General features: G+C 50.5%; 1 protein-coding gene across 27 annotated transcripts in view; it reads left to right on the top strand.

Moving 5' to 3' along the window:
• Positions 1–24,082, top strand: part of LOC147710773 (cyclin-dependent kinase 11B-like) — a 431,002-nt gene that overhangs the window by 220,520 nt on the left and 186,400 nt on the right. For all 27 annotated transcript variants that reach the window (XM_086921509.1, XM_086921517.1, XM_086921516.1 and 24 more), the window contains one exon: positions 13,456–13,577. In XM_086921509.1, coding sequence (XP_086777635.1) covers positions 13,456–13,577 — 122 coding nt within the window. The remainder of the gene's footprint in view (positions 1–13,455; positions 13,578–24,082) is intronic.

The following is a 24,082-nucleotide window of genomic DNA, read 5'->3' as shown; positions in this document are numbered from 1 at the left end:
ATCCGAGCAAAGTCAGCCCAGCAATGTGCCAGCCACATATCCCGCAAAATTCACCTCCTACACAGTCTAGGGTTTTCACTGAATTATCCAAAGTCTCATCTTCAACCCGCACATGTACAACAGTACCTAGGAGCGACAATAGACACTCTGGCAGCAAAAGCAAAGCCTAACTCAGTCAGAATCAACAGCATGCAATTGCTGATTCAGAAATTCAGACCCCAACACTCGCTCCCAGCACAGGTGTTTATGCAGCTAATAGGTATGATGGCCTCCTGCATCTTCATAGTCCCTCGCGCGAGACTTCACATGCGTCCGCTTCAGGAGTGCTTAGCACGGCAGTGGAACCAGGCTCAAGGACAGTTGAAAGACCTAGTGTTGGTGACCGGTCTTGCATTGGTGGAACCCACAAAACCTTTGCAGGGAACGACCGTTCCAGGAGCCTGTACCACAAATAGTGCTGACGACGGACGCATCTCTCCAGGGCTGGGGAGCGCATGTCCTCCATTACACAGTGCAGGGACTATGGACGACGCAGCAAAAGAAGATGCACATCAACCTGCTGGAACTGATGGCAATCTTCTTGGCAATGAAGGCGTTCAAAGTGCATTTGTGCAACAAATTTGTGCTGATCCGGACGGACAACATGACTGCCATGTACTACATCCAGAAGCAGGGAGGGACACACTCTCCACAGTTGTCACACCTAGCTCAAAGCATGTGGAAGTGGGCCATTCAAGGAAACATGTTCCTCATGGCAGAACACCTCCCAGGCAAGGACAACCAGATGGCGGATCTGCTCAGCAGACACAGCCACCAGATGCACGAGTGGGAGATACATCCCTCAGTGCTACAATCGTATTTCCAGCAGTGGGGTCATCCAGCGATAGATCTGTTCGCCACAAAGGAAAACGCAAAATGCCAAACCTTCGCCGCCAGGTTCCCACACCCGCAGTCTCAGGGCAATGCGATGTGGATGAACTGGTCAGGCAGATTTGCGTACGCTTTTCCCCCGGCACCGCTCATACCGCTAGTGGCAAACAAACTGTGACAGCACTCAATGACACTCATCCTGGTTGCTCCAAAATGGGCAAGGCAGGCATGGTACACCACGTTCCTAGAACTTTCCGTGGTGCCTCATCAACGACTGCGACTCACACCCAGTCTCCTCACTCAGAGCCATGGAGACATTCAGCACCCAGATCCGCAACAGTTGAGCCTTGCGATATGGCTCCTGAGGTCATAGAGTTTGGCTACCTGAACCTGCCCCCTGACTGTATGAATATTATCAAGGAGGCAAGAAGACCTACAACCAGGGCATGCTATGCGGCAAAGAGGAAGCGCTTTGTCATTTATTGTAACAATAATGACATAAATCCGCTAGATGCATCAACTCAAAATATTATGTTATTTGTTACATCTATACAGATGCAATCTGGCATATAGTTCCATACGGATACATTTAGCTGCAATAGCAGCTTATCTTCAGAACAGGCTGCACCTTTCCCTTTTCAGAGTGCCAGCCATTAAAGCTTTTATAGAGGGACTCAAACGAGTGATTCCTCCTAGACACCCGCCTTCACCTGTGAGGAATCTGAACGTAGTTCTGACCAGACTGATGGGACCACCTTTTGAACCTCTACACTCTTGTGAGATACAATTTCTAACATGGAAAGTGGCCTTTCTAGTAGCTATCACGTCGCTAAGGAGAGTTAGTGAGCTTCACGCCCTAACTATTCAAGAGCCTTTCATACAGATTCATGCTAATAGGGTAGTGCTACGTACCAACCCTAAATTTATGCCTAAGGTGGTATCACAGTTCCACATTAACCAAACGATAGAACTGCCAGTATTCTTCCTAAATCCAGATTCAGGGGCAGACAGAGCTCTGCACACTCGATGTTAAAAGAGCTCTCCTGTATTACATAGACAGGACAAAGGATTTCAGAAAGACTAAGCAACTGTTTATTGCCTTTTCACCACAGCACAAAGGCAACACCATTTCCAAATCGGGTATAGCCAGGTGGATTGTTAAGTGCATACAAATTTGTTATCAAAAAGCTAAACGCACATTAACAGTTCCCCCAAGAGCGCATTCAACATGCAAGTTAGGGGCATCCTAGGTAACATTCCTCTAGAGGATATATGTAGAGCAGCCACAGGGTCCACCATACATACATTTACCAAACACTACTGCGTGGATGTACACTCCAAACAGAAAGCTGCTGTAGGACAGGCTGTTATCAGGACTCTTTTTCAGACTGCTGCAGCTGGCACGGGCAACCACCGCTAAAAGGGAGACTGCTATTTATTCTATGCACAGATATGAATTCAGCAGCCCACATGCCTCGAACGGAATATGCTACTTACCAGTATGCATCTGTTCTTGGCATGTAGGGCTGACATTCATATCGCCCGCCCTCCTCCCCGGTGCCTGTCGCAGCTGTAGCACTCCGAATTAATCTCAAGCATGGACATCACTTACTGTATCATAGTCCATCTCTGCCACAATGGCGAAACAATCGGAGGATGGAGAGGATGCCCATGCGCGCTGTAGTCCAGGGGAGGAGCCACCTATCTCGTGATACTTCGAAGACTCTTCCAGGACAACTATGTGCAATCATCCGGACCCAACACTAGGCGGCGATCTATGCACAGATATGAATGTCAGCAGCCCTACATGCCAAGAACAGATGCATACTGGTAAGTAGCATATTCATTTACTCCCGATTTTTTCTGATCAAGAAAACCATCCTCCAATGCCGTCCTATTCTGGATCTCAGATCCCTAAACACCTATCTAAAAAAACTGTCTTTCAGGATAGTTTCTCTTCAGGACATCCTTCTACTATTGAACCCAGGAGATCATTTGACCACTTTAGATCTACAGGATGCGTACTTTCACGTCCTTATCCATCCTTCACACAGGCAGTACCTTCGCTTCATGGTAGCCGGAGTACATTACCAATTCAAGGTACTGCCATTCGGCCTAAAGTCAGCGCCAAGAGTGTTAACAAAATGCCTGGCTCCAGTAGCGGCTGTTTTAAGAAAACAAAAACATCAAATATTTCCTTACCTCAACGACTGGGTAGTCAAGGCATCATCGGAAGCACTAGCCAGAGCGTCAACGAAGGTTTGCATAGACTTGTTTGCCAAACTAGGTTTGACTCTACACGACGAAAAATCATCCCTTCGACCAACAAAACTGATCACTTTTTTGGGAGCAATACTACATACGGAAAGGAACAAGGCGTTTCCCTCCATAGAAAGACAACTGAAGATTGTGTCTCTCTTCCAAGACTTTATAAAAAGAAACTGTCTTTCAGTACGCAGGTACAAGTCATTACTGGGCATAATGTCATCTTGCATTCCCCTCGTGCCTCACTGCAGGTTAAGAATGCCCCGTTGCAAGAACAGCTCGATCTACAATTGTGTCAAGTGGAGGGATCCTTCGAAGACGTGGTCCAAGTAACACCAGTCATGGCCAAGCAGCGACATGGTGGACACAACAACAAAATGTCTCTCAAGGTCTTTCATTTCTTACAAGCTCCATTGGTAGTGACTACCTATGCGTCCCTAGAAGTATGGGGAGCATTTTTTCAAGACCTTCAAGTCAGCGGTCGTTGGAAGTTGCACGAGCAGCAATTACACACAAACTTGCTGGAGCTCAGGGCAATCCGCTTCGCATTACAAGCTTTCCTGCCAAGGATAAGAATCTCGTCGGTGTTGATAAGAACGGACAACACGACTGCGATGCACTACTTATACAAACAAGGAGGAACACGATCTCTCTCCCTTTCTCAAGAAGCCCAGAGAATATGGGAATGGGCGCTACAGCAGAACATCTCCCAGGGGATCAAAACATCAGCAGGCTCAGGTTGTCCTGCCACAAGTGGGAGCTGGACCAGGGGATCCTAAACAACATTTTTCGAAGATGGGGAAAACCAACAGTAGACCTCTTCGGCACAAGGGAGAACAAGAAATGCCGGTTCTTCGCAAGCTGGCTTCCCCAGAGGGGGTCTTGGGGGAATGCGTTTTCAATGGCATGGTCCGGCGTATTTGCCTACGTTTTCCCTCCAATTCCTCTCCTGCCGAGAGTGCTTGTGTAGATCAAGAACGAACCGTACAGGCTGATCCCGATAGCCCCATGGTGGCCCAGACAACACTGGTTCACAGAACTCCTGCTGCTGTCGGAGGATCGTCCAGTTCGTCTCCAACCAATTCCATCACTTCTGACAATGTCCCAGAGACAAGTGCTCCATCGGACCCGAAATCCTTTCACTTAGCGGCCTTTCTCCTGAGCACTGTGAGTTTCAGCATGTAAATATCTCAGAGTAAAAACATACTCTCAAAGGCTAGAGCAGATAGTACCAACAAAACCTACAGAATGAAATGGAAGAGGTTTTGTCTATGGTGTCAGAAGTAAAATTCATCCTCTAACTCATGAGATTATCCCATTCATCTTACTTTTTAGCCAAATTGGGATTGGCTCACGCCTCCATTAAGGTGCATTTAGCCGCATTATCCCGCTACAGAAGGTCTGCCTCTGGCCCATCTTTATGGTCGCAGTTGCAAACAAAACAGGTGATGGACAGAATGTGGATCAATGTCACACATTCACCCCAGTCCAAAGATCTGGGCCCAAATCCATCGTTTTTTTGCACTCCACACCACCCTTGGTTAGACAATGGCGATATGCAAATCAGCTCTGACCCTGTGCCCCATGGGAACAGTCCAGTCCGAACTACAAAAGCCATGTCCTTCCCAGAACGGAATCAAGCATCCGAGGACTGGACCGGTTTCGAGGTAACACCTCATCAGCCTGGCTAGCTTGACTCCAGTGGTGTGGAGTGCCTGGGACCCACGTCTGAGCATCCCCAGCGCACTTATGGCGGCAATTGCAAACAAAACAGGTGATGGACAGAATGTGGATCAATGTCACACATTCACCCCAGTACAAAGATCTGGGCCCAAATCCATCGTTTTTTTGCACTCCACACCACCCTGGGTGGTGGCTTTTGTAGTTCGGACTGGACTGTTCCCATGGGGCACAGGGTCAGAGCTGATTTGCATATCGCCATTGTCTAACCCAGGGTGGTGTGGAGTGCAAAAAAACGATGGATTTGGGCCCTGATCTTTGGACTGGGGTGAGTGTGTGACATTGATCCACATTCGGTCCATCACCTGTTGTGTTTGCATATTCCGCCCTAAGTGCGCTGGGGATGCCCAGACGTGGGTCCCAGGCACTCCACACCACTGGAGTCAAGCTAGCCGGGCTGATGAGGTGTTACCTCGAAACCGGTCCGGTCCTCGGATGCTTGATTCCGTTCTGGAAGGACATGGCTTTTGTAGTTCGGACTGGACTGTTCCCATGGGGCACAGGGTCAGAGCTGATTTGCATATCGCCATTGTCTAACCCAGGGTGGTGTGGAGTGCAAAAAAACGATGGATTTAGGCCCAGATCGTTGGACTGGGGGGTGTGTGTGTGACATTGATCCACATTCGGTCCATCACCTGTTGTGTTTGCATATTCCGCCCTAAGTGCGCTGGGGATGCCCAGACGTGGGTCCCAGGCACTCCACACCACTGGAGTCAAGCTAGCCGGCTGATGAGAGGTGTTACCTCGAAACCGGTCCGGTGCACGGATGCTTGATTCTGTTCTGGGAAGGACATGGCTTTTGTAGTTCGGACTGGACTGTTCCCATGGGGCACAGGGTCAGAGCTGATTTGCATATCGCCATTGTCTAACCCAGGGTGGTGTGGAGTGCAAAAAAACGATGGATTTGGGCCCAGATCTTTGGACTGGGGTGAGTGTGTGACATTGATCCACATTCGGTCCATCACCTGTTGTGTTTCCATCTTTATGGTCGGCAAGGATCATCAAACAATTTATGAAGGGATTTGTAGGAAGGTGGATACCTGACTATGGTTGCCCAACTTTTTTGCCTGGTGTTTTGCTGGTTTTCCGACTTAGTTGGCCTGGGACCCTGCCAATCAGGACCCCAGGCCTACTGCTCTCTCTGTAAAATGGATTCCATGTATCTTAGGTACATATCCAATTGGTACTGGGCCACCTTATCAGACCCTATAACTCGGGGCCTAGGTGTACCCAGGGCCTACCAGGGGCTGCAGCATGTATTATGCCACCCCTGGCTGGCCATCTAAATCTGACACAACTGGCTGCACGACAGCTGGGGCAAGGTGGTGTAATCACCCCTTGCTTTAGATATGGTATACCTATATCTAACCCTAAAATGGACACACAGATTCCTCTCAGTCACTCCTATGGCAGGCCTTGACAATCCTGAAGGCAGAGTGCTTGGAATCGTGTGAGATGGTGCTCTGGCATGAGCTGAGCCCGTTTGCAGCTTGCGGAACCAAGTCCTAATAGCTGTTCCATGATAACGCATACCATATACTCTTAAGTGCATTATAATCCTCGCGGTTATATGCTATCTTTGGTATCGCTTTATCAAAACATGTCGAGTAAGGTGTCATACGAATTGGAATACTAACCCCTTGCCAATTCTGGCGACGGGATTAGCATTCCACCCTTCTAGAGGGACACGACATGTATGTAACTGTGAACCCCGGTTAAAGTTAACTCAAACCTCCGCATCACAAAATGGATGCTGCCACCACAGACACAAGTCTGACCCCCTGCAGCTGGGAGTCCTTCCAGCGAGGGGAGCTTGGACAAAGGGTTTCCTGTCAGGGGCGGTGCTAGCACCATCCCAGACAGGGTTTTGTGTATCCTGGGTAGGCAGGGCTTTACAGGAAGGTGCTCACTACGCATAGGCCGGCTAGAACCAGTTCCAGGGGCACACCAGCCCCTGGCCTGGGGAAAGTCCGGCATGGGAGAGGGGTGTAACCACCCCCCTTCCTGGTCCCACCCCTAGGGCAGGACCTAGTCGCCTACCCACCCCTTTCTTTAGGATAAAGGCAGGAGCGGGGACCCTTCCAAATTAGATCATCTTTGAATCAAGAAACTACTTTCTACAAAAGGAACTCTCGACTTCTTCTCAAGATTTCTCCCTTGTGGCTAAGGAGTAGTAACCCTGCATCCGCAGGCACCATCTAAGAACTCTGCGGTTTGCTGCACGTCCTTCCTCCGGAATCCGACTGACCAGCTCGACGAGACCCGGCTTCCCTGGCACCTCTGACCTCTACCTACCTCTACAGCTAAGCTGAGCTCCGTAGGTGCGACGAGACCTCGAGGGACCGGCCATCATCAGAACTGCACGACTTCTTTCCAGCACGACCGCCGAGGGATCCTCTGGTGAGTGCTTTGGGGTCCGAGAAGCCCCGACCCTGAGCAGCTCCAGCACCGAAGACCAGCCCCCCAGCATCCACGAGATCTGCGTGGGGCCCTTCTGCTTTTTGGCTGCTCACCGCGTTGTCTGGCTACTAGCCCGCTGGCTTGTGGCCTTCCCGACGACGACAGACGACATCACCACTGCTGGTCTGGTTGCTCCAGACTGGCTCTTGCTCCCTTCCAAAAGAGGAGCACCCCGGACCCTCCTGGTCCACTCCAGACGCCATTTTAGGTCCACCGCGTGGGCTTGAATTTGCCAAGACTTGTTGCCCCAATCCTGGGTCCAGCGACGTCGACAGCATCAACCATCGTGGGACAGCTCGCACCTCCATCCTGGTCGCCGACAACGCCTCCTGGTCCGTGAGACTGCAGAGCCCAGCGTCGCCCACTCACCTGGTCGAGGTGACTCCATCCGGTGCCATCCTGGTGCCCATCTGATCACTGGCTAGTGATTCAGGACTTGGTCCCCTCTGCTTACAGGTGTCTTCCATCTTCGATCCAGGCTTGGATCCATCGAACAATCTTCACTGGTCGCCTGCCAGCAACTCCTTCTTTCAGGCTCCTGGTTCGTCAACGAAGGTTTCCGACGACACTTGAACCCTATGCAGCCGCAGCCCCTGGGCTAGGTAACTTCGGCATTTCGGTGCCCCAGCATAGCCTCACTATCCAAGGGTCCAGATCCCCTTTCGTTTTCAACCTACCTTATCGGGTTCGCCCGAGAACACTAACTTTGCTTTTACTAGCTCCCATAGACTTTGTCCCGCATCCCGCGTGAGAGTGCACACTCTGCACCTAAGTCCCCTAGGCCTCCTACTAGTAATCTGAAGGTTCAGTAACGTAGTCCTAGCGATTCTAAAGCCTAATAGTCCACTACTTATTTGCTAGTAATTTCGCATTCCACTTCCATAGTATATGGTTTTTCGTGCCCCTCGGGCATTTGTGTAAATTGTGCAACTTAACTCTTACGAAAATACTTTTTGTTGTGTGCTTAGTACCCTGTCCTCATAAAGAGTAAAGGGCTCTTGTGATCTAAATAAATACACTGTTTATTTTCATAACACTTGTGTGGTGTCCTTTCACTTGGTGTTCAAGGGGTATATGTGATGGTATAACAGCTGGCTTAACACGCCCTCTAGAGTTTAGCCCGAAGACTGCTCGTATCCATGCTACTAGGATAGCTGGTCTATAAGGTTGACTTACAACCAATCACCATAAGGGTTGTTTGGACTGATACATAGTGATCACTAGAATAGTGAACACTGAATATCAGGCCAACTTCTCACAGGATTGTTCAGAGTTTTTCCTCCAATAAAACCTCCACCACCACTTTGACGTCTAAACATAGTTCTGTCACAATTAATGAAGCAGCCTTTCGAACCTATACACAGGGCAGATATTAAATTCCTATCATGGAAGGTAGCGCTTCTCATCGCTCTAACATCAGCGAGACGAGTAGGAGAACTACAGGCTCTCACGTTTCAAGACCCTTTTTTGCAATTTAAAGAAGACAGGATGATTCTTAGGACTAACCCAAAATGTATTCCTAAAGTACCAACTGACTTTCATTTAAATTAACCATTAGTGTTGAAACGCTGCTTTCCTCAAACAGTGACAGCGGCAGAAAGAGTTTTACATTCGCTGGATATACAACGATGTCTCAAATTCTATACTAAGGACTTTCGCAAGTCTTCACAGCTTTTCGTTGCTTACAGCGCACCCAGAAAAGGTTTCCCTTTATCAAAACGTGGGATTGCCAGATGGATTTCCAGTGCGATTGTCTACTGTCACCAAGCTGCTGGAAAATCTCTGAATGCACGGGTTCGTGCTCATTCAATGAGAGCAGTGTCCACATCCACTACGTTGTTTTCAGGAGTGCTGATCCAGGACATCTGCAGGGCAGCAACCTGGACATCTACGGACACCTTCACTAGGCACTACTGCTTAGAAGCGGCTGCTGAGACAGATGTGGCAGTGGGAGAGGCGGTGCTGAGAAATGTCGTCCAATAACGGTGAGCCCTCTTTACATCCCTCCTTCCTTTTTTAGGTCTCGGCGTCAACGCGCGGAAGCGCGTCTCCGCCGGAGATCTTTTGTCAGCGACTATGCTTCCCAGGAGACAGTCCCGGCCACGCGCATCCTTCCAGGCGATTTGTAACTGGAACGCGCGCTGTGGCCAGGCGCTGTCTCCTGGGAAGCGCAAGCACCACACACGCATGCGCAAACACACACACACAAGCGCCAATGCACGCACGCACATACATACATACAGAGACACCACCCCTGACTCATACACACACGCGCGCACACACACAAGTGCACCGAGGCCCCCCCTCCCCCTCCCCCGCCGCACACATACATACACACACGAGCATACACACACACAAGTGCACCAATCGCGCTCCAGCATTTTGGAACTTACCTTACCTCAGCACGCGGCGCCCAACCTCCTGCTGGCGCGGCCCCGGGGCTCTACACCGCTCACAGGAGCCCCGGGCCGCGAGACGCAACGACTCCGCCTGCCTCCTCTTCCGGTCTGAACGTGGCCCCGCCCTCGTCACAGGCGACCGTGCCTGACTTCCGGGGCGGCCGCGATACTAAGAAAGCTTTTTCAGAAACTATGTAGGAGCGTGATTGGAGACCCACAACAGCAAATAACCCAATCACAAACACGCTGGTACATTGCACAGGCAGAATCTACTACATTAACTGATGCAAATGAAAAGCATCTTTGCTTCTACTTCAGGACGTACAACCATTTTCAAAATATTAAATGACCTAAGTCTACTTAAATTAAAACGACTGCTCTTTCTGCTGCAACACTTCCAAGGTGCTCCAAGATGTATGTATGTCAAGCTTTGCATGCAGCCTGTACAAAAGTCCCTGCAGGTTTCAGATACAAAAGGCAGTGAGCGGGCTAGGGTGCTAGTATTATCTCTACCTGGTGGTGAGTGCAGAGTGGTGAGTGCAGAGTGGTGGTGAGTGCAGAGTGGTGGTGAGTGCAGAGTGGTGGTGAGTGCAGAGTGGTGGTGAGTGCAGAGTGGTGGTGAGTGCAGAGTGGTGGTGAGTGCAGAGTGGTGGTGAGTGCAGAGTGGTGGTGAGTGCAGAGTGGTGGTGAGTGCAGAGTGGTGGTGAGTGCAGAGTGGTGGTGAGTGCAGAGTGGTGGTGAGTGCAGAGTGGTGGTGAGTGCAGAGTGGTGGTGAGGGCAGAGTGGTGGTGAGGGCAGAGTGGTGGTGAGGGCAGAGTGGTGGTGAGTGTGCAGAGCATTGTGTGCTGTTGAGTGCAGAGTGCTGTGTATTGGCAATGTTAATGACAATGCCCATTTATTTTTGATTTAAAGAAAAAAAATGTCATGAGCAATGCCAATAGCTCTACCTTTAATAATGCCGAGACCATTGCATTGCAAATGCTTGTTCTTTATTACATAGGCACATTTTTATTACTCGCTGTGTATGTTATTCATACTGTCTTACATGATGATGGAATACAGAAAACAAATGTGCTTTCTTATATCACTGCTCGCTATTCTGATTCGGTCATGTGAATCTATGAAAGCTCTAATACTGGAGTAAGAAAACAAGTTACTTACCTGTAACTGTAGCTCTCCAGTATTGGAAGCTTTCATAGATTCGCATGCGACGCACCCTCCTCCCCTGAGAGGCTCACCTTGGATTCAGCACGGAAAGTATTTTATGCTAGTGCCCAAAAATCTGAGGAGATAGAGGTTCTCTCAGGAGGGTTCTAGAGGGTGAGGAGCTCTGATTGGTTCAGGGAGAAGTTTGGTCCTTTTTACATAAGTGTTATGGGTTGCAAAATGAAAACGGCCTAGGCCTCTTTCAGTTTGCTATACTGCTAAGCATTGCTTTTTTATATACTGGAGACTCCCGTCTCGACGACTGGGAATGATTCATGCATGTGAAACTATGAAAGCTTCCAATACTGGAGAACTACAGTTACAGGTAAGTAACTTGTTTTCATATTAGCTCCACATACGTAGGACTTGGGAATGCAAGGGCTATTGGCTTTGTCAGTGACTTTTAGCTGGTGAACATGGCTAAAAGTCAGGGGAAAAGCGCTATGACGCTGCTACATAACATTGCTGAAAGACGTTAACATTGACAAAGCCAATAGCTCTGGCGTTGCCAAGCTGAGCTATTTGGCTATGCCAATGCTGGTTTCATTTATCGTCGCATTTAAGAAATCCAGATGTTCAGGGTGTGCGCACAAGCAGTATAAGCAACTCTCTTCTGTGCGTGTTAATTGACTTAAATTGTGCTCCATCTACAATACAATTTAGGCCACATACGGGGTTCACTTGAACACTGACTTGCTTTTTTGGCGTTTTGTATGCTGAGGGAGGAGTGAGGGACTGCTTCTCAGCCCATCTTTATAAGCTATTACTTCTAGTAAATTACAGTCAATGGAGTGATACAATATAATGTTCCAGCACCTGATTTCGAACAGCTGAAAAGGTGTTTACATTATATGTCACTAGAATTAGAACATGTATTATTGTGTAATTTAACCGAGAGAAGCCCAGGCGTAAATACACAAAATAGCGAAATCAGACGAATGCGGGTTACCAAGATGTGCGCCGTAGTGCCTGGAAGACACATATGGAATTTAGATTGTTTATAATTATTGTGACATGTTCCTGTACTTGTTTAGGGAGGCAGCCATGGGGATGAGCTATTCGCAGGCTCGCGGGGGCTGGGAGCTCAGCACTAGCTTTCAGTGCTTGGCTTGTGGGCTGATGGGGGGGGGGGGGGGTGCAAGCATGTTCTTTATAAGCGTGGGACAGGAGGTGTTGCTGGATGGGCCAGTGGTAGTAAGGGCACACAGGGATGGTGCAGTATGGATCACAGTGCTATCAGACGGGTGGCAGGTTCGTCACACACACAGACACAACGAGGGCACAGGCAGGTGGGACAATGAGGGAAGGTTGTCTGTACGCTGCCCCAACTCACCTCAGGAGAGGACTCAAAGAGCTGCTGGTATCCTTGGAGGGCGGTTCGAGCCCAACTCTAGACTCACTCTGCCTTTTATCCTTCCAAGATCATTTAGAGGAGTTACAATTCCTTGTAAATAACCACGGTGCCTGCTGTGACGCTCAAGAGACCTTGTCTGAGGAGGGATGAAGGGGAGCTATGCATGGAGAAATGCTGGGGAGGGCGGAGGGTAGCGGGCAGCAGGGAGGGAGGTGCTCAGGTGGTTGTCGTGCGGACGGCCACCTTTGGGATAAGATGAGGGCCCTCGGGCGAATGGTAGTAAGGCACACGGGGAGGATGATACAGTCCGTGAGGCTAGGAGGCACACTCACAGCTCAGGGGCGGGGTCCGGGGACAGTCAGGCGAAGAGTGATCGACAACTACTAGGCGGCAGGGTGCGGCTGCACCCGAGGCTTGGCCCAAGTAACCCGCCGCCTTGCCGCTCTACGTTTACCTGGCTGCAGGATGGAGTAATGTGCTGGAGAACAGGTGAATGATGTGTGATGGGTACCCTTTACAAGGAACTTACAGGAGTTCCACAGTGTGTGCCAATTGTATCACAATTGTAGCTTTAACCTTGTTTTAGAGAAAGAGCATTGACGCTGGAGCATGGTTAGCAAGCTTCCAGTCGAAAACATAAGTATTGATGAGGGAAAACTGGGGGTCACCATGACATAAAGGGGGCTTTTTCCTGCACTTTTCGATGTTGCTGCAGTTGTTCAGAGACATGGGTGATTCATTGAGTTTGGAGCCGAATAGGATTTATGAGTGATTGAACGTGTCTTTAAAAGAGAAATTTGTTGTTTTGACTACAAGATGCCAGTTTGTGTTGAAATTGACTTCCACATTACAGACATTTTAAAGGAGATACATGGGAGGCATCTGTGGTGGTCCCTTAATTCCAAAAGCACAACCACCTTGCTGACCATCACAAAGCTTATCTAACCCCACCAGCTTCTCTCTCCCTGTCACACCACCACATCAACACTGCCTGCAAGCCACTATTAAAGTGCTGAGGTGCACCAGAGCAAGTGCTGTGTAAATGCACCCACCCCAACCACTAAATTTCTTCAGACTATTACATACATTGTCATTCCCCTGTATTACCTCCCACCTTCTCTCCAAAAGTAATCTATGTTTTGTTGTGGTCTACTTATTCAGGTGAAGTGAAGACACTGATGATCCAGCTATTACGAGGGGTTAAGCATCTGCATGACAACTGGATACTCCACAGAGATCTCAAGACCTCAAACCTGCTCCTCAGCCATGCAGGAATTTTAAAAGTAAGTCTTCAGCTTGGTTTATTTAAAAGGGCTCTCTGACACTAGTCTGAAATTGTTTATTTTGAGACCGGGAATCTTGTATTTTGTAGTGGAAAACTATTATGACTTCCCATGCATGGAGTCTTGCATTGAGCATAGTATACGATCTTTTGGTTTTAAAATCCTAATTGGGGCTGTCAACCATTGTCGTGGCTAGAATTACTGTTTACCCCCATCTGCTCATTCAGGCATCAACCTAGACACAGAATGTCCCATGACTTAGATTGAGTTTTTCCATTTTGCTTTCATGTTTGGAGGAATGAGTGGTAGCACGATTTTCACTGAGAACAAGAGTGGACATTGTTCGAGTACTGGAGTGGTTGAAAGATTTTGGGCTGGACAATGACACAGTTTGTAACTTTTCTATGTTTTTGGATTGTCTAATGTAAGCAGAATACTCTTTACATTTTGGTCAAAGTGACTGAGAAGCTTAGTTTCTGTTGCAGTAACCCCCTCCACTTTTTGACAGACAACTGATTCACTTTTGACTTGATGTGCCCTGGGTCCCTGCCAATCAGGATCCCAGGGCCTGTGTTCTTCCCCAAAACTGCACCCAAGCCCAATAGGCATCTCTGGCCACAAGTCATCCCCTGGTAAATGGTACCACAGGTACCTAGGGCACTATGACTGTCACTACGACCTGCACCATGACCGGGGAAGACCTCTAAGGGCTGCAGCATTTATTGTGCCACCCTTAGAGGCCCTGTACCTTTACACACGCACACACCCTGTTATTGCACGCTGCGTTATTTGGTGCAAAACAAGTGAAGTCGATATGGCACACGTCCCTGTGTGCCCTGCCTACAAACCACTGCCCTGAGTCAGCCACCCTCTAGCTGTGTGCCTAATACCAGTGGCGTGAGCCCTGTACCCCTACAGTGTCTAAATCAAGTCTTAGACATTGTAAGTGCAGTGCTGCCATTAAGAGTATATGGTGCTGGGAGATTGTCATTACAAACCGGTATCAAACTTCTCAGCACATTAAACCCACACTAATGCCATTGTGGGATTTAATGAAAAATGCACTCAGAGGGCATCTTAAAGATGCCCCCTGAAAAACGACCAGAGCCATGAGACATGTTTGTGGACCCTTAGGGTAGGAGCCTTCGCACCTCAAGCCCAGAAACAAAGCCTTTCCTGGGTGGAGGTGTTCACACCTCCCTCAGGCCAGGAAGAGCCATCTGTTCCAGGGGAGCTTCAAAGGTCTGGCATCCTTTGTAATGCAACCCCCAGCTTATCCTGCTATCAGGAGCAGGCCCCTTCCTGTCTCCCCTCCTTTTCAGCTGGAAGACAGATGCAAAAAATTAGCCAGCTCAGAAGGTGTGCCCACCTCTGCCAGGTGGGGGGGGGGGGGGGGGGGGAGGGCACGGTGAAGCCACCTCTTCAGTGCCCGTCATCTTGCAGACGGCAGGCACTCGCCAATCAGGATTAGGGATTGTGCTCCCTTCCCCACGTGAGGTGAGCACACCCAGGGTGTAGTCACCGAAGGTCAGTAGCCCATTGGATACTGACCTAGACACCCCTAAAACGCCCCCTAAATATAGTATTTTCGGGGCACCCTGAACCACGAAGGCAGATTCCTGCAACCTAAGAAGAAACTAGCACTTACAATGCAATGGTCTCGGCTTTATTAAAGTTAGAGCTATTGGCATTGCAAATGGCATTTTTTCATTTTTTTAAAAACCTAAATAAATGGTATTGTCATTTACAATGGCAATAGGTGAGTAGTAGAGAGTATTAGCGGACACAGAGCACCACACACAGAGCCACACACACACACACAGAGACAGACACAGAGACAGACACACACACACACACAGAGCCACACACACACACACACACACAGAGCCACACACACACACAGAGCCACACACACACACAGAGCCACACACACAGAGCCACACACACAGAGCCACACACACAGAGCCACACACACAGAGCCACACACACAGAGCCACACACACAGAGCCACACACACAGAGCCACACACAGAGCCACACACACACACAGAGCCACACACACACAGAGCCACACACACACACAGAGCCACACACACACACAGAGCCACACACACACACAGAGCCACACACACACACAGAGCCACACACACACACAGAGCCACACACACACACAGAGCCACACACACACACAGAGCCACACACACACACAGAGCCACACACACACACAGAGCCACACACACACACAGAGCCACACACACACACAGAGCCACACACACACAGAGCCACACACACACAGAGCCACACACACACAGAGCCACACACACACAGAGCCACACACACACAGAGCCACACACACACAGAGCCACACACACACAGAGCCACACACACACAGAGCCACACACACACAGAGCCACACACACACAGAGCCACACACACACAGAGCCACACACACACACAGAGCCACACACACACACAGAGCCACACACACACACAGAGCCACACACACACACAGAGCCACACACACACACAGAGCCACACACACACAGAGCCACACACACACAGAGCCACACACACACAGAGCCACACACACACAGAGCCACACACACAGAGCCACACACACAGAGCCACACACACACAGAGCCACACACACACAGAGCCACACACACAGAGCCACACACACAGACACAGAGCCACACACACACACAGAGCCACACACACACACTCAGCCACACACACACAGAGCCACACACACACACACACCCACACACACACACACAGCCACACACACAGCCACACACACAGCCACACACACAGCCACACACACAGCCACACACACAGCCACACACACACACAGAGCCACACACACACACACACAGCCACAAACACACACACAAAGGCACACCCCCACACAGACGCACACCCCCACACAGACAAAGTCACCCCCCCACACACACACAGGCAGATCCACACACACAACCACACACACAGGCAGAGCCACACACACACACAGAGCCACTCACACAGACAGAGCCACTCACACAGACAGAGCCACTCACACAGACAGAGCCACTCACACAGACAGAGCCACTCACACAGACAGAGCCACTCACACAGACGGAGCCACTCACACAGACGGAGCCACTCACACAGACGGAGCCACTCACACAGACGGAGCCACTCACACAGACGGAGCCACTCACACAGACGGAGCCACTCACACAGACGGAGCCACTCACACAGACGGAGCCACTCACACAGACGGAGCCACTCACACAGACGGAGCCACTCACACAGACGGAGCCACTCACACAGACGGAGCCACTCACACAGACGGAGCCACTCACACAGACGGAGCCACTCACACAGACGGAGCCACTCACACAGACGGAGCCACTCACACAGACGGAGCCACTCACACAGACGGAGCCACTCACACAGACGGAGCCACTCACACAGACGGAGCCACTCACACAGACGGAGCCACTCACACAGACGGAGCCACTCACACAGACGGAGCCACTCACACAGACGGAGCCACTCACACAGACGGAGCCACTCACACAGACGGAGCCACTCACACAGACGGAGCCACTCACACAGACGGAGCCACTCACACAGACGGAGCCACTCACACAGACGGAGCCACTCACACAGACGGAGCCACTCACACAGACGGAGCCACACACACAGACGGAGCCACACACACAGACGGAGCCACACACACAGACGGAGCCACACACACACAGACGGAGCCACACACACACAGACGGAGCCACACACACACAGACGGAGCCACACACACACAGACGGAGCCACACACACACAGACGGAGCCACACACACACAGACGGAGCCACACACACACAGACGGAGCCACACACACACAGACGGAGCCACACACACAGACGGAGCCACACACACACAGACGGAGCCACACACACAGACGGAGCCACACACACAGACGGAGCCACACACACAGACGGAGCCACACACACAGACGGAGCCACACACACAGACGGAGCCACACACACAGACGGAGCCACACACACAGACGGAGCCACACACACAGACGGAGCCACACACACAGACGGAGCCACACACACAGACGGAGCCACACACACAGACGGAGCCACACACACAGACGGAGCCACTCACACAGACGGAGCCACTCACACAGACGGAGCCACTCACACAGACGGAGCCACTCACACAGACGGAGCCACACACACAGACGGAGCCACACACACAGACGGAGCCACACACACAGACGGAGCCACACACACAGACGGAGCCACACACACAGACGGAGCCACACACACACAGACGGAGCCACACACACACAGACGGAGCCACACACACACAGACGGAGCCACACACACACAGACGGAGCCACACACACACAGACGGAGCCACACACACACAGACGGAGCCACACACACACAGACGGAGCCACACACACACAGACGGAGCCACACACACAGACGGAGCCACACACACAGACGGAGCCACACACACAGACGGAGCCACACACACAGACGGAGCCACACACACAGACGGAGCCACACACACAGACGGAGCCACACACACAGACGGAGCCACACACACAGACGGAGCCACACACACAGACGGAGCCACACACACAGACGGAGCCACACACACAGACGGAGCCACACACACAGACGGAGCCACACACACAGACGGAGCCACACACACACACAGAGCCACACACACACACAGAGCCACACACACACACAGAGCCACACACACACACAGAGCCACACACACACACAGAGCCACACACACACACAGAGCCACACACACACACAGAGCCACACACACACACAGAGCCACACACACACACAGAGCCACACACACACACAGAGCCACACACACACACAGAGCCACACACACACACAGAGCCACACACACAGACACAGACACCCACAGACACAGACACCCACAGACAAACACACACACCCACAGACAAACACACACACCCACAGACAAACACACACACCCACAGACAAACACACACACCCACAGACAAACACACACAGACACACACACACAGAGAGACACACATAACTTCATGAGGTCGCACCCTGAAACACCCTTTGCCGACACCTACTTTTCACCGGCCAATGGAGCCATGAAAACTGATATCATCTTCCACACCTCTCGCAGAGCCCAATGGAAAAAAGCGTTCCTAACCCTACTTACCGTCTCCGCCACCAGGAAAACAACTCATGGCCTAACTCTCTCCATCGCACCTTCCCACCTCTTCCCTGGCAGGACTACCATTACTATCTATAACAACGGGATTGTCCTTATTCAATCCACGGACAAGAACCTGGAACTACTAGACAACCTATTCCCCAAGTTCAAAGAGCACCTCTCCAATCCACGGACCCACACCCTGATCTCCACCAGCACCATCACCCCTAACATCGCAGCCCCCACCTCTACCCCCAGCACCCCAGTAAATAGCCCACCCGCTGTTAACACCCCACATTCCCCAACGACAGACTCCCCTAACACCCCAGTAAATGGCCCACCTGCTGTGTCTAACTCAAACGCCGCCACCTCTTATACTAACCGCCCCTCTAACGTGATCCCTTTTACCCCCACTCACATCCCCTCTATCCCTCTCCTCCCTGACATAACAACCCACACCTGCGACACGCCTCCTGCACACACCACCGCTCGGAGTCTATCGACCCTCCCCACCCATCCCCCCCACGACAGACGCCCCCCCCTCCACAGCACCATCCCCACTCTCACCCGCGACACTCCCACACCTGACAAAATAACCCGCACCCACAACACGCCACCATCTGTTAACTTCACCACTCAAAGCCTATTCACCCCCCCCTCCCATACCCCCTACGGCGAACACCTTACGCCCCCCAGCCGCCTCCCTACTCCCACCCACGACAATCACACCGTCCCAACGACACACACAGAACATACCACCTCTCCTACCTTAGCATCCCCCTCTCTCCCACCGCCTACTCTCAGCCCTCACTACCCGCCGGTCTCCCCCACTGTCTTGGGCCTTCACTCACTCTTCCACTCACCGGCTCCCTCTCCCATAGGCAGCACTACCTATGCCTCCCACCCACCACCATCACCGCCTGCTTCACTCACTCCCCCAGCCAATAACGCCATTATATCCCCCCTTCGATTCCCTGCCCGCTTTCTAGCTCACTATACACCACCTTCGCCATCCCCAATGCTCCCCCTGACCAGACTTTACCCACCCTCCAACAAGTCAAAGAGGATATTCTACAAATCAAAAAAGATATCCGCGCAATCAAAGACCTGCTCTCATCACAGCCCAGTCCTCCTCCCATCATCCCTCTACCCTACAAAGGACGCACCCGCCCTACATACCCTCGCCTCCAACGTCACCCGCGCTGGCCGACTATCCCCGTTCGCAACAACTCCCACCGCCCCCGCCGTGTCCCCAACTCACTGTCGGACCGCGAACTTTGCTCACTACTACGCTCTTATGGCGCGGGTCCGGTAAAACACATACCCAGCACACACATCCCCATACCCACCATTCTTACAAACCCTCTGAGGCTCCCAACACTCAATAACAGAGGTTCCGTCCCTAACAACCTCAGAAAAGTTCCCCTCACTCTAGAAAGCTCGACCACCCCTCTCTCTCCCAAACTCAAATGCATCCTACTCAACTGCAGATCGGCCCAGAGACACTCCTCCGACATCGCAGATCTCGTCTCAGATAGGGATCTGGACCTAGCCATTCTAACAGAAACTTGGCTCACTGAAACCTCTACTCCGATTATGGACATACTAGTCCCCCCCAACTATCACATCATCAGGTTAGACAGGTCTTCAGACAAGACGGGCGGGGGAATTGCATGCATCTTTAAAAGCAACCTCTCCGTTACTAAAGTCACCTCCCCCTCCCTCTCCTCCTGTGAACTCCTCTGCCTCGACATTACCAGCGAGGCCAAACAAGTTTGTGCTCTACATCTCATCTATCATCCGCCTGGTGACAATCTCATATTCACCCAACAACTCATGGACATGATCACTTCCAATGCCGGTCGGCAGACCACCCAAGTCTACCTGGGTGACTTCAATCTCCACTGGAACGACCAGAAAGACACAGTGGTAAACAGTCTCAAAACCTTCCTTAATGCACTTGACCTCACCCAAATATGCGATAGACCAACACACGACAAAGGCGCGATACTTGATCTCATCATTGCCAAAGAGAATTCTACACAACTGGAGACGATTCTACCCTGCGACTGGTCAGATCACCACATCATCACCTTCTATATCAATGAAAAAGTTAAACCTAACCCGACACAACCAATCAAATCCAAAATATGGAAAAGGGACATGAAGAACCTCAACGCCACTACTCTGCCTCCCCACATCGGCAATCTGCTCCTTCCCCCTTCAGGTGCCGCAGATGTTCAATCACTGACTGACCACTACCTTGAATCTATGAATACATTAGTCAATGAAGTCGCCCCACTGCAACTGAAGAGAGTCTCCACCAAAACTTCCAACCCCTGGTATGATGATAGACTCAATGACGATAGGCGTTCGATGCGAATGGCAGAGCGCACTTGGAGAGCGGACCCCTCAGCACTGCACCTCAAAAGGCTCAAAAACAAGAGAAATGCCTACTTCAGGATAATAAAGCGCACAAAACGGGACTTCTTCAGCCGCCAATTGGACCAAGCAAAAAACAGGCCAAGAAAACTCTTCGATCTAATCAAAACCCAAACAAAAGCACAACCCCTACAATCAAGTAGCACAACAAGCGACACCCCACACTGTGAAGACTTCTCTGCTTTCTTTAAGCTAAAGACTGACAACATAAGAAACGACCTCATCATGGATGTAAGCCGATTCCCCATCCACACAAGAATGGCTAACACTCAACCTAAAAACATGGCTTCCTGGCAGTACTTCGATACCTACTCGGAAGAAACAATACACAAATTGCTCTGCACCTTAAAGCCCTCTAACCACCACACAGACCCTCTACCTGCTAATGCCGTAAAAGTCTTCATCCCCCTGCTCCTCCCTCTCTGGACCAAAATCATCAACTGCTCCCTGCAACAAGGCCTCATTCCGGACTCCCTCAAGGTGGGGCAAGTCACTCCTATACTCAAGAAACCTACAGCTGATCCAACTGACCTAAACAATTACCGACCCATCACCAATATTCCCACCCTGGCCAAACTGCTGGAGAAATGTGTCCAACTCCAACTAACAAGACACATTGACCAATTTGACCTCCTCAATTCTCATCAATCAGGATTCAGAGCGAAACATAGCACGGAAACAGCTATGACACACATAATTGATGACGCCCTCCAAATTCTTGACCGCAATGAGTCCTGTCTCCTCATCCTTCTTGACCTCTCGTCAGCATTTGACACGGTCAAACATGAGAACCTGCTGGAACTGCTAAGCACTAGAATGGGTCTATCGGGAACGGTTCTCAAATGGTTCTCGTCCTTCCTACACAACCGATCTCAGAAGTTCAAGATCGATAATGTGCTATCTGCACCCGTGCCTGCGGATCTAGGTGTTCCACAAGGATCCTCCCTCTCCCCCACTTTGTTCAACCTCGTCATGGAACCGCTCGCCACCTTGCTCCAAGCTTCTAATGTCCAATTCCATATGTACGCCGACGACACACAACTGTACCTAAAGCTTCAATCTCCGGAAGATATCAAACATCTGAACTCCACGCTTATCAACACTCAATCTTGGCTAGCCGATAATCACCTCAAACTAAATGCTCTGAAAACTGAGTTCCTTCTCATCTCACCCCCGGCGAAAATTTCCACCACCCAAACATGGCTCAACAACCTAACAGCACTTAATGTCCAACCCACCATCGTGGACTCAGCGAAATCTCTAGGCATCACACTGGACGCCAAGCTCAACATGCAGCAACACATCAGCAAAGCCACAAAAGCAGCCAATTTCCAAATAAACACACTGAGGAAAATCAAACCCTTCCTTCCAACTGAAGACTTTCGAACTGCTGTACAAGCGTTAGTCATCCCTCGAATCGACTACGGAATTGTGACCCTCAGTGGACTCCCGCTATCCACAACAGCACCCTTAAGAGCCTCCCTGAACGCTGCCGCAAGACTCATTACTGGCTCAAGAAAACATTCACATATTTCCCCAGATTTAAAGTCCCTAAAATGGCTGCCGTTTGAAGCCAGAATACAACTAAAAATTGCTGTTATGACACACGCGGCCGTGCACCACAATGCACCCAACTACCTCGCTCAAAAATTGTCCATATCAGGAGGTTCAAGGTCCAATAGAAGCTCAAAGAATCTACTCCTGAAACCCCGTAGATTCAGGAAAGAGAAAACCTACAAGCGCTCCTTCTCAGGAATGGCACCCAGGATCTGGAATGCGCTCCCGCCTGAAACTAGGCGTATCTCCTCCGCTGCACTCTTCAAGAAAGAGGTGAAAACCATCCTTCTGGCCAAGATCTCCTGAACATTATAGGTATTGGTTCAGAGACTCTACATTGCCTGGTATCAGTGCTCACCTTGTCCTTTGGCATTATACCTCTACCTGATGGTGACACTACTTCGCCTCATTCGTCCTACCGACCAATATATGAGATACATTGGTCACAGATTCACCCTCCCGATGCCCTCACTCAGTGCGCTCTCTATACTAAAACACTGTTATAAGCTTGCCACACACCCAAGGTGTACCTCAACACCTATATAATGTGATCCATGACTTGTGCAGTTTTATTACCTGTTCACCTGACTGTATATTGATTTGTTTATGTATGTTGTTTTCTTATTATCCTTCATGTTGTGACTACTACATTGCTCCCATTACCACTGTTCTTTCCTACTGCCACTACCCTGCCATTGTGAAGCGCTCTGATATCTGTAAGGATCTTGTTCGCGCTATATAAAACTTTGAATAAATAAATAAATAAATACAGACAGAGCCACACACAGACAGAGCCACACACAGACAGACACACACACAGACAGACACACACACACACAGACACACACACACACAGAGACACACACACACAGAGACACACACACAGAGACACACACACAGAGACACACACACAGAGACAGAGCCACACACACAGACAGAGCCACACACACAGACAGAGCCACACACACAGACAGAGCCACACACACAGACAGAGCCACACACACAGACAGAGCCACACACACAGACAGAGCCACACACACAGACAGAGCCACACACACAGACAGAGCCACACACACAGACAGAGCCACACACACAGACAGAGCCACACACACAGACAGAGCCACACACACAGACAGAGCCACACACACACACACAGAGACACACACACACAGAGCCACACACACACAGAGCCACACACACACACAGAGCCACACACACACACAGAGCCACACACACACACAGAGCCACACACACACACAGAGCCACACACACACACAGAGCCACACACACACAC

This window comes from Lissotriton vulgaris, chromosome 5 (genome assembly GCF_964263255.1).
Source record: "Lissotriton vulgaris chromosome 5, aLisVul1.2, whole genome shotgun sequence".
Lineage (NCBI taxonomy): Eukaryota > Metazoa > Chordata > Amphibia > Caudata > Salamandridae > Lissotriton > Lissotriton vulgaris.
Note: the sequence above shows the minus strand (reverse complement) of the source record. Positions and strands in the feature narration are given on the sequence as shown.